This window comes from Mandrillus leucophaeus, unplaced genomic scaffold, assembly GCF_000951045.1.
Source record: "Mandrillus leucophaeus isolate KB7577 unplaced genomic scaffold, Mleu.le_1.0 Scaffold993, whole genome shotgun sequence".
NCBI lineage: Eukaryota > Metazoa > Chordata > Mammalia > Primates > Cercopithecidae > Mandrillus > Mandrillus leucophaeus.
In genome coordinates, this window is record NW_012110841.1 from 133,935 (window position 1) to 144,581 (window position 10,647).

General features: G+C 54.9%; 1 protein-coding gene across 1 annotated transcript in view; it reads right to left on the reverse strand.

Moving 5' to 3' along the window:
• Nucleotides 1-3,222: 3,222 nt before the first annotated feature.
• The window catches only part of LOC105532906 (ras GTPase-activating protein 4-like), a 32,515-nt gene continuing 25,090 nt past the window's right edge, over nucleotides 3,223-10,647 (reverse strand). The window contains exons 17-21 of the mRNA XM_011971242.1: nucleotides 9,736-9,873; nucleotides 7,627-7,762; nucleotides 5,127-5,247; nucleotides 3,908-3,972; nucleotides 3,223-3,796 (exon numbers count right to left, since the gene is read on the reverse strand). Coding sequence (XP_011826632.1) covers nucleotides 3,675-3,796; nucleotides 3,908-3,972; nucleotides 5,127-5,247; nucleotides 7,627-7,762; nucleotides 9,736-9,873 — 582 coding nt within the window. The 3' untranslated portion in view covers nucleotides 3,223-3,674. The remainder of the gene's footprint in view (nucleotides 3,797-3,907; nucleotides 3,973-5,126; nucleotides 5,248-7,626; nucleotides 7,763-9,735; nucleotides 9,874-10,647) is intronic.

Genomic DNA, 10,647 nt, shown 5'->3' on the forward strand with positions numbered 1-10,647 from the left:
TTTTTTTTTTGAGATGGAGACTCACTCTGTCACCTAGGCTGGAGTGCAGTGGCGTGATCTCGGTTCACTGCAACCTCCGCCTCCCAGGTTCAATCTGATTCTCCCAAGTAGTAGGGATTACAATGCGTACCACCGCACCCAGCTAATTTCTGTGTTTTCAGTAGAGACTGGGCTTTCACCATGTTGGCCATGGTTTGCCAGACTGGTCTCGAACTCCTGAACTCAGGTGATCCGCCCGCCTCAGCCTCCCAAAGTGCTGGGATTACAGGTATCCTCGGTCTTGTTAATTACACTGGGGTTTGCTGTGTACGGTGAGATCAGGATGAGGGCGGTGAGGTGGTGACCAGGGGGACCCATGCTTCTGCTCGGGGGGTTGGCAGAAGCCAGCAGGGCTTGGGGTTTCCCTGTTTGAAGCTCTCCACGTTGAGAGTGTGGAGGAGCGTGACATGCGTGTGAAAATGCAAACCTGGCCCTCCCTGGCTGGAGGCTGGCAGTGGGTGAGTCTCTGGTAAGACCAGGACACATATACTTTTTAAGCTTTTTTATTCTTGAAAACTTAAAAGATACACAAAACTAGACTATGCAGGATAATGAGCCCCCACATACTCCGCATCTCTCTTCCGTAATTATCAGCTCGTGGCTACCTCTACCTCTCCCCTCTACCTCTTGTCTCATCTCTACCTCTCCCCCTGACCCCCGCCTCTGGATCATTTTGCAGCAAATCCCAAACGCCCGTATCATTTATCCTAAGTATTCCATAAATATTCCACTATGTAGCTCTGAAAGAGAAGGACTCTTACAACACAACTGCGGTATCTTTTTTGTTTGTTTGTTTTTGTAAAGACGGGGGTTTCACCATGTTGCCCAGGCTGGTCTCCAATTCCTGAGCTCAAGCGATTCTCCCACCTCAGCCTCCCAAGTAGCTGGGATTACAGGCATGTGCCACCGTGTCCAGCCAAGAGCAGTATCTTATCACACCTTTACAAAATTAATAATTCTATTCATCCTATAGTTGATCAATGTTCAAATTTCCAATTGCCTCATAAAAAGGTCATTTCTTAACATTTTGTTTTGTTGCAGTTGGTTTCTGTAAGTCACATAAGTATCTTAAGGTTTCTGTAAGTCACGTAAGTATCTTAAGTCTCTCTTTTATACTTCTATTGTAGTAAGATAGTTATAATATAAAATTTGGCATTTTAACCATTTTAAGTGTTTAACTCAGTGGTGTTAATTACACTCACAATGTGTAGCCATCACCACTATTTAGTTCAAAAATCTCAAGTCTCCTTTATTTTCCTTTTTTTTTTTTTTAATTAATTTTAGGGACTAGGTTTTGCTATCTTGCCCAGTCTGGCCTTAAACCCCTGGCCTCAAGGTGATCCTTCTGCCTTGGCCTCCTGAGTAGCTGGGACTACAGGTGTGCACCGTCACACCCAGCTTCAAATTTCTTTTAATTATAAAGTTCTGGCCATGTGCGGTGGTTTGCAACTGTAATCTCAGCACTTTGGGAGGCCAAGGAGGTCAGACCACCTGAGGTCAGGAGTTCAAGACCAGCCTGGCCAACATGGAGAAACCCCATCTCTACTAAAAATACAAGAATTAGCCAGGCGTGATGGCAAGCGCCTGTAATCCCAGCTACTTGGGAGGTTGAGGCAGGAGAATCATTTGAACCTGGGAGGCAGAGGTTGCAGTGAGCCAAGATTGAGCCATTGCACTCCAGCCTGGGCAACAGAGTGAGGCTCTGTCTCAAAAAAAAAAAAAAAAAAAAAAAGAGAAAAAAAAGAATCTATAAAGTTCCCCTTCATCTGAAAATCGAATGTGATTTTAAACAACCTATTTGAGCTCTGAGGTGGATGTCTAAGTTCCAGCCCACTCCTCCCTTCTGAGGGTCCCAGTTTCCTGATCTCTTCTTCCCTTTCCTTCCTGGTAGCTTAAACAAGATACAGATAACAGGATAAAGGTGAGGAATGAATGAATGAAGGGATGCAGGCAGATGTGAAAACAGCACCCTCCTGGAGAGCTGGGACCACCTGGAGGCGTCCTGTGTCTGAGCTGCTGCTGTGAGGAGCCTGGCGCCGGTGGGCACTGGGAAGGAGGCAGCCTTCGAGTGGGGGGCAGCCGGGGGAGGAAGGAGGTTGGCTGAGCCAGGTCTGGGGGCCTCAGGGACTTCTGTGTCCTCATAAGGCACAAAGGCCCTGCCCACCCTGCCCCGGGGCGGCCCACAGTAGCAGCGGCTGGTGGCCCCTGCAGCAGGTCAGCCCCAAGAGTGGGCACAACGTGTGGCTTGGGTACCACAGGGCCGGAGGAGAGGGACAGGGGCCCTGCTCCTGTCACCCGCTGCTTCTGCCACCCCAGGACCAAGTCATTGGTGTGAGCTGGTGGCCAGACATCACTGCCCCACAGGCAGTGGGGGCTCCTCTTGGGCTGGGGGCAGGGCTTAGTGGGTAGCCCTATGGGAGGGGGAGCTGGTGGGGGACCACAGGGACTGACCAAAGAAAGGCAGGCCAGATCCCAGGACACCAGGGGCTCTAAGTCCCCAAGAGTACGGACTGGGTCACAGTCAAGTTTTGCCGACCGTCGGTCCAGCCCAGGGCCTCTATGATCAGAGGACCCCATGGGGCCAGGAAGGGGCTGGGGCAAGGGTGGGCCTTTGGGATCTGGGGTCAGAGTGGGGAAGGAGGTGACTGCATGGCAAGGCAGGAACTGAAGGTCTTCTGGAGAAGGAGGGTCCAGGCCTTGTCCCCACCCCGATCCAGGTCACTGTGGACGCAGCTGGGAGCTCAGCCTGGCAGCCCATGTGACACAAAGGTTGGGGGGACGGGAGCCTCCACAGGGCCAACACTGCCAGCCACACAGCTAACGGGCTTGGGGTAAGGGCTACGTGAAGAGGAATGGGGTCTCTGAGCCCCGCCTCTGTGCTGTCCTCAGGGACACCCTAGAGAAAGGACTTGCTTGGGGGCTGCTTTGAGGAGAGAACAGCTGGTTGGACACACTGGGCTTTGTGGCCTGTGGGGCATGGAAGAGGGGACCCAGGGACATGGTGGGGACAGCAACTGGGAAGGGAAAGGAGTCCCCGACCCCAGATGAGTAGGGGGAAGAAAGAGGGGGGAACAGGGATGCCCAGGCCCATGCTGTCAGCCCTATCCTTGGCACATCCACCGACAGCCTCCGAAGTTCCCCCGGGCCCACTTTCTCCCCAGACCCCCATCACAAGACCCCACAGCCTGGACAGTAACAGCAGGTTTACTGTTGGCAACAGCACAGCCCTGTGCCACCCAAGGGCAGCGGGTGGGGTGGCAGCCGGGTCTCCTGGGGCCCCGTTCTCCCTCCCATTCTCTAGGTCCCTGGAGGCCAGACCCCCGGGTGTGGCCCGTCCTAGCGGTGGTTCTGGCTGGGTCTGTCCTAGGCGGGAGAGGAGGGTCCCTGGAGAGGCAGTGATGGCTGCGGCGGCTGTAGGGAGCCAGGGACACTTCAGGCCAGCCATGACAGGCCCAGGCCTGCTCAGCTCTGCACTTCTGGGGATCCCCTTATTCCTGACTTCCCCTCTCCCCCACTTGGAAGAGACCTAGGCCCTGCACCCTAATGAGGAGGACCGGGGTGAGGGGTGCAGAGTCCGGGGCAGGGGGCTCTGAGCACTTGGCAGGGGACTCAGCAACGGGAGCGCAGGGCGGGCCTCACGTCTGCAGCTCCAGGAGGCAGTTGGGCTCTGAGGGCGGGGAGCCGGCCAGGCTGGAGCTATGGGCCTCCCGGAGGTCCTGCAGCACCCAGAGCAGCTGGGCCAGTGAGTCCTTGGGAGCTGCGGGCAGAGGCAGCCGTGAGGGCCCCTGGGAGTGAGCCCGAGGACCCCACCTGTGCATCCCTGGAGGTGGTTTCGGCCACGAGCAAGTCCCAGGTGGGCAGGACCTACCTTCGCCAGGGCTCGGGGGCACCGTGCCTGCCTCTGCGCCCCTGCTCAGCTCCCGGTGCCTCTCCCTGTGGGGGAGGTCAGAGTCAGGGCCAGGATCCTCCACCTGCCCTGCAGAGCTTCTGGTGTCCTTGTAGGAAGGCTGGGGTGACCCAGCATGGGCCTCCGGGGCTAGAGGTGGCTCTGGGGGTGATGGCAGGGCTGACTCTTTCAGTCTATGAAGAGGAAACACGGGCCCAGCCTCGGCCCCAGGCCACCTTGCACCTTCTCCCTCCCTGTGTCTCCTACTCCTCCCCACACCACTGTGGGTTGACCAGAATGCCCTTTGGATTTTGTTTTGTTTTGTTTTGTTTGAGATGGAGTCTTGCTCTGTGGTCCAGGCTGGAGTGCAGTGGCGCAATCTGAGCTCACTGCAACGTCCACCTCCTGGGTTCAAGCAGTTCTCCTGCCTCAGCCTCCCCAGTAGCTGGGATTACAGGAACCCTCCACCACGCCCAGTTAATTTTTGTATTTTTAGTAGAGACGAGATTTCGCCATGTTGGCCAGGCTGGTTTCAAACTCCTGATTTCAAACGATCCGCCTGCCTCCATCTCCCAAAGAGCTGGGATAACAGGCATGAGCCACCGCACCCCACCTTCGTGGGTGTTGAGGGCAGAGATAAACCCCGGAAGAGTCGATGAGGAATGGGGAGGACTACACCCTTCCTCCTCGCAGGGTGTAGGGGTGTGAGAGAGGAACGAGCTCCGGCTCCAGCTGGCTCAGGGGAAGCTGAGCGTGTGGGAATCACTGGATCACCTTGAAGTATCCCGGCACCAGCCGCATCTCCAGAGGCCCTGATTGAATGGGGCCTTGGCATCCTGTTTTTAAAGCTGATCTTTAAAAGCATCCTGTTTTTTCTAAGCTTCTGCCAGGGCTGAGAACCACTGGATGAAGCAAGATGGTCAAGGATTCAGGGAGCTGGCCGAGGCTGTGCCTGTGCTCCAAGGGCCCGGGGGAACAGCTGGCCAGGTTGCAAGGGGGGCTCAGCACACAGCATGAAGCAGGCATGGCCTTGACCCTTGGGGCCTCCATCCTAACCTGAGTTGGCCTCATGCTGCAGAGAGGTACTCCTGGTGCCCTCCCCAGATGTGGCCAATTAGAAGAGAGGTGACCAGCCACCATGGAGCAGCCCCAAGCCTGGCACGTTCCCCGGGCTGCACAGGCTCTCCTGGGTGGGACTCACCACAGCATGGCCTCCACGCCCAGCAGGTGCCGGTAGATGAGCTGGGCCTCAAGGTCATGGTCAAGAGGGTCATTCCACTCCTGCAGGGTCACCCGTGACCGGGTCTTATCGCAGCCCTGACCTGGGGGCACAGAGAGGGCAAAGTCACAAGTAGACACTTGGGACTACCATGTCCAACTTTCTGGTTGCATAGATGGAGAAATGGAGGCCTGGAGGGGAGAGAGATGCACTTGGGGGTCCCTGGTGAGGGCAGGGCTGGGAGCACAGCCCGGTAAGTCTGACCCAGGCCCTGCCTTGGCTCCCCACCCTCTGGGGGCAGCCGCTTCTCCTGGGGTCAGCCCCTGCACCATGGGATGCATGACTGCGGAGCGTGGATGTCATCAGGATATGACTGGGGGAGCCGGGTAACTTTTTTTTTTTTTTTTTTTTGAGACAGAGTCTCACCCTGTCGCCCAGGCTGGAGTGCAGTGGCGCAATCTGGACTCACTGCAAGCTCCGCCTCCCGGGTTCACGCCATTCTCCTGCCTCAGCCTCCCGAGTAGCTGGTACTACAGGCGCCCGCCACCACGCCCAGCTAATTTTTTGTATTTTTAGTAGAGACGGCGTTTCACCGTGTTAGCCAGGATGGTCTCGATCTCCTGACATCGTGATCCGCCCGCCTCGGCCTCCCAAAGTGCTAGGATTACAGGCGTGAGCCACCACCACACCTGGCCAAAACAACATTTTTAAAAATGTAAAACTCAGGCCAGATATGGTGGCTTCCTCCTACAATCCCAGCACTTTGGGAAGCCGAGGCAGGAGGATTGCTTGAGCTTGGGAATTCAAGACCAGCCTGGACAACATAGCAAGACCTCACCTCTAAAAAAATTATTTTTAAATGAGCCAGTGTGGTGACGCATGCCTGTAGTCCCAGTCTACTCAGAGGCTGAGGTAGGAGGATTGCTTGAGCCCAGGAGTTGGAGGCTGCAGTGAGCTATGATCATGCCACTGCACTCCAGCCTGGGCAACAGAGCAAGACCCTGTTTTACAAAATTAAACAAAAAAAACCCCTCAGCTCCTCAAGCCACATTTCAAGTACTCAAGAGCCACCGGTACAAAGGCCGGGCACGGTGGCTCACGCCTGTAATCGCAGCACTTTGGGAGGCTGAGGTGGGCAGATCACGAGGTCAGGAGATCAAGACCATCCTGGCTAACATGGTGAAACCCCGTCTCTACTAAAACTACAAAAAAATTAGCCGGGCATGGTGGCGGGCACCTGTAGTCCCAGCTACTCAGGAGGCTGAGGCAGGGGAATGGCGTGAACCCAGGAGGCGGAGCTTGCAGTGAGCCAAGATAGCGCCACTGCACTCCAGACTGGGCAACAGAGTGAGACTTTGTCTCAAAAAATAAATAAATAAAGCCAAAGGTGCTAGAAGCTAGAGTACTACACAGTATGGAGTCCTTCTAGAAGCTCCTCTCTGCCATCCCTTTAGTGCCCAAGGCTCAGGGTCCCCTCCCACCCACAGCTCTGGATTGAGACCGCCAGCATGGGGGTGTGCAAACCCAGGGGCTCTCTGGCTGTCATGAGCAGGGCGTTCCTCAAGTGTGTTCCTCAGAACACCGGTTCTGTAAGAAGCTCCTTGGGGAAGAGAAGAGTTCCCTGTCAAATGAGTTTGGGAAGTGTTGGGTTAAACTGCATTAGAAATGGAATTCTAGGCCGGGCATGGTGGCTCATGCCTATAATCCCAGCACTTTGGGAGACCGAGGCAGGTGGATCACGAGGTCAGGAGTTGGAGACCAGCCTGACCAACATGGTAACACCCCATCTCTACTAAAAATACAAAAATTAGCTGAGTGCAGTGGCTTGTACCCGTGGTACTTGGGAGGCTGAGGTAAGAGAATCACTTGAACCTGGGAGGCGGAGGTTGCAGTGAGCCAAGATCTCACCACTGCACTCCAGCCTGGATGATAGAGCTAGACTCAGTATCAAACAACAACAACAACAACAATAACAACAACAAAAACAAGAACAGCTTGACCAACAGGGTGAAACCCCATCTCTAGTAAAAATACAAAAAAATTAGCTAGGCTTGGTGGCGAGTGCCTGTAATCCCAGCTACTGGGGAAGTTGAGGCAGGAGAATTGCTTGACCCTGGGAGGTGGAGGTTGCAGTGAGCTGAGATTGTACCACTGCACTCTAGTCTGGGCGACAGAGTGAGAGTTGGTCTGGGAAAAAAAAAAAAAAAGAAGAAGAAGAAAAAAGAAATGGGATTCTAATATGTTTTCGGGCCTCCTTAGAGTCGTCAGCGAATTCACTCATATGCATCACACGCAACACGTGGCATTTCCCAAACCACCTGGTCCATGGGACCCTTTCTGGTCAGAGCACCTGGAGGAGCCACCATTCCTTGGGTTAGGTCCCTGCAGGTGCACAGCAGGGCTCAGGGCCCTGTCGTTCAGCCAGAGGCCCAATCTCACAGTGGACGGATGCAGAGCCTGGGGACCAGGCCTCCTCTCCCACCTGTCTTCTCTTTTTGGTGGCAGCAGCTCCACTTGTCCCCACGGAAGACGCCAGGGTGGTAGGAGCCCAGCAGGCCGGTGTTGTTGATGCTCACCTTCCGCAGCGCAGACAGCCACTGGTTCAGCTCGTTCACACACTGCCGGGGATGTGGAGGGGGAGGCCTGTTCAGACGTCACCTCCTCCAGGAAGCCCTCCTAATGCCAGATGCCATGTTCCCCACCACCCCAACCCAGCAGCTTTGAGTGCATTAGGAGAGGCTGCCCTTCCTCCAGGGTCACGTGGCCCATGCCGGGGTGCACAGCCTGGAGAGCAGGTGTGGTGGCTCACTCCTACAATCCCAGCACTTTGGGAGGCCGAGGTGGGAGGATCGCTTGAACCCAGAAATTCAAGACCAGCCTGGGCAACACAGCAAGACCTCATCTTCTCCTCTCCCACCTGTCTTTTCTCTTTGGTGGCAGCAGCTCCACTTGTCCCCGCAAAAGGCACCAGGATGGCAGGAGCCCAGGAGGCTGGTGTGGGCTGGACTTCAGCTGCCATTGGCCCCTTGGCCCCACTCATAGGTATTCCAGAACCCGCCAACTATATTTGGTGGCTCTGATATCACTACTTTTTCCTGTGGCTCTGGACCCTGACCCAAAAGGGAACCCCTAGAGGAAAGGGCACAGAGGGGACAGGACTTCCTCTAGGACGGTCTTGCCTGCCCCTCCAGCTGCAGGCTTCTTACTTGTCCCACATGTTCCTGCCCTAGATACACATCTGGGTCACCCTCCTACAGGGTCCCTGCTCGAATGCCACCCATCAGAGGTCCTCCCTGACCACTCTTTATAGGGTAGACTGCTCCCTGCTATACCCCACTCTATTCCCTCCCTTGCTCCCTTAGTCCCTTCTGGTTCCCTTCAAGTCACTATCACAATTTGACTTTTTTTTTTTTTTAAGAGACAGGGTCTCACTCTGTCACCCAGGCTGGAGTGCAGTGGTGTGATCATAGCTCACTGCAGCCTCCAACTCACTGCAGCCTCCAACTCCTGGGCTCAGGCAATCCTCCTGCCTCAGCCTCCCAAGTAGCTGGGATCACAGGTGCATGCCACCATGCCTGGCTAATTTTTTATTTTTTGTAGAGATGGGGTCTTGCTACATTGGCCAGGCTATTCTCAAACTCCTGGCCTCCAGTCATCCTCCCACCTTGGCCTCCAAAAGTGCTGGGACTACAGGCATGAGTCACTGTGCCTGGCCCGACATTTGAAACATGTATTTATTGGCCCATCTTCTCCCTGGGATATCAGCTCCATGAGGGCAGGACTCTGCCTCGTCTGCCATGGTATCCCCTTACCTAGAATCATGGCTGGAACCTAGGAGGTGCTCAGTAAGTATTTTTTAAATAAATGAATGAATGAGTTAATGAAGGAACAGATGAGAAGGTTATTTGAGAACATGCATCCAGAGCCACACGGAGCATAACGTTTGATTATTACGCATTGATACAGACACAGAAACACACAGGTGCCAGCTCAGACTTTCTTTTTTAGAGACAGGGTCTTGCTCTGTTGCCCTGGCTAGAGCACTGGGATTATCGGCATGAACCAGCGTGCCTGGCCCCGATCTCAGTTATCTGGAAATAGTTTCCAACAAACGGGTGCAGCGCGCAAATTTCACATCACAGGGATGCACCTGTCTGTGCACTGGCCCATATACAGACCTACACAGGGATGCCCAGGGAAAGACATGGGCCATGGCCTCCTGGGGGCTCAGACCCCTGGACAACACACACACATCTGTCCCCGACACCTCCCAGATCAGACAAACCCTGCGATGCTTGATGTAGCTGGTAGGGCGGCGGGAGGCTCAATCAACTCTTTTCTCATCCAGTCCACTCAGGCCACTCCCATAGCACCCAGGCCACTCCCACAGCACTCAGGCCCCTCCCTTAGAGCTCAAGCCATTCCCACAGCACCCAGGCCACTCCCATAGAGCTCAGGCCACTCCCACAGCACCCAGGCCACTCCCACAGGGCTCATGCCACTCCTACAGTACCCAGGCCTCTCCCATAGCACCCAAGCCACTTCCACAGTGCTCAGGCCGCTCCCACAGCACCTGCTCCCCTCTCCGCACCTTGCACTGCAGGTAGGCAGTCTGCGGCCTGCCGACATCATCCGTGTAGATGACTTGCATGACGTGCGAGCTGCCAAAGCTCTTTTCCTCCACCTTTTCCGCTGCCCGGATGTTGGCTAGCTTGATGAGGGCACTTTTCTGGGGTAGGCAGGGAGGAGGAGGTTTAGGGACCTAGCCAGGGCCATTCCATTCCCCACCTCTGGGCCTCAGCCTCCCCTTCTGCAGCACCAGAAGTAGGCATGGGAGACCCAGAGTGACCTCAGGCAGGGCAGAGCACAGACTGATGGTGACCAAGTGCCCAGCAACTGGGAGGGGAGGACCTGGCCTCTCAGGGGAGCACTCCCAGAAGGCCTGGGAGGTGTGAGCTTTGGGGTAATGTCTGGACAGCCAGTATTTCCCGGGCTACAAAGTCAATCCAGCCATGGCCAACGCTGTGTGACTTTGCATTTATTAATTTTCCAACTTGCTTTTGTAGTCCCAGGCTCTAATAGTCATATACTGGCTGGGCGCAGTTGCTCACACCTGTAATCCCAGAACTTTGGGAGGCCGAGGCAGGTGGATCACCTGAGGCTGGAAGTTCGAGACCAGCCTGACAAACATGGAGAAACCCCGTCTCTACTAAAAATACAAAATTAGCTGGCTCTGGTGGCTCATGCCTGTAATCCCAGTTACTCAGGAGGTTGAGGCAGGAGAATCACTTGAATCCAGGAGGCGGAGGTTGCAGTGAGCCAAGATTGCACCATTGCACTCTGGCCTGGGCAACAAAAGTGAAACTCCACCTCAGGAAAAAAAAAAAAAAAAAAGGGACCAGAATTAAATAATGCCCATGTAGCCAAATCTTTCAGCCCTGGCAAGGAAGATGCATAATAATCATCTGAGTGCTTTGGGAGGCTGAGGCGGGAGGACTGCTTG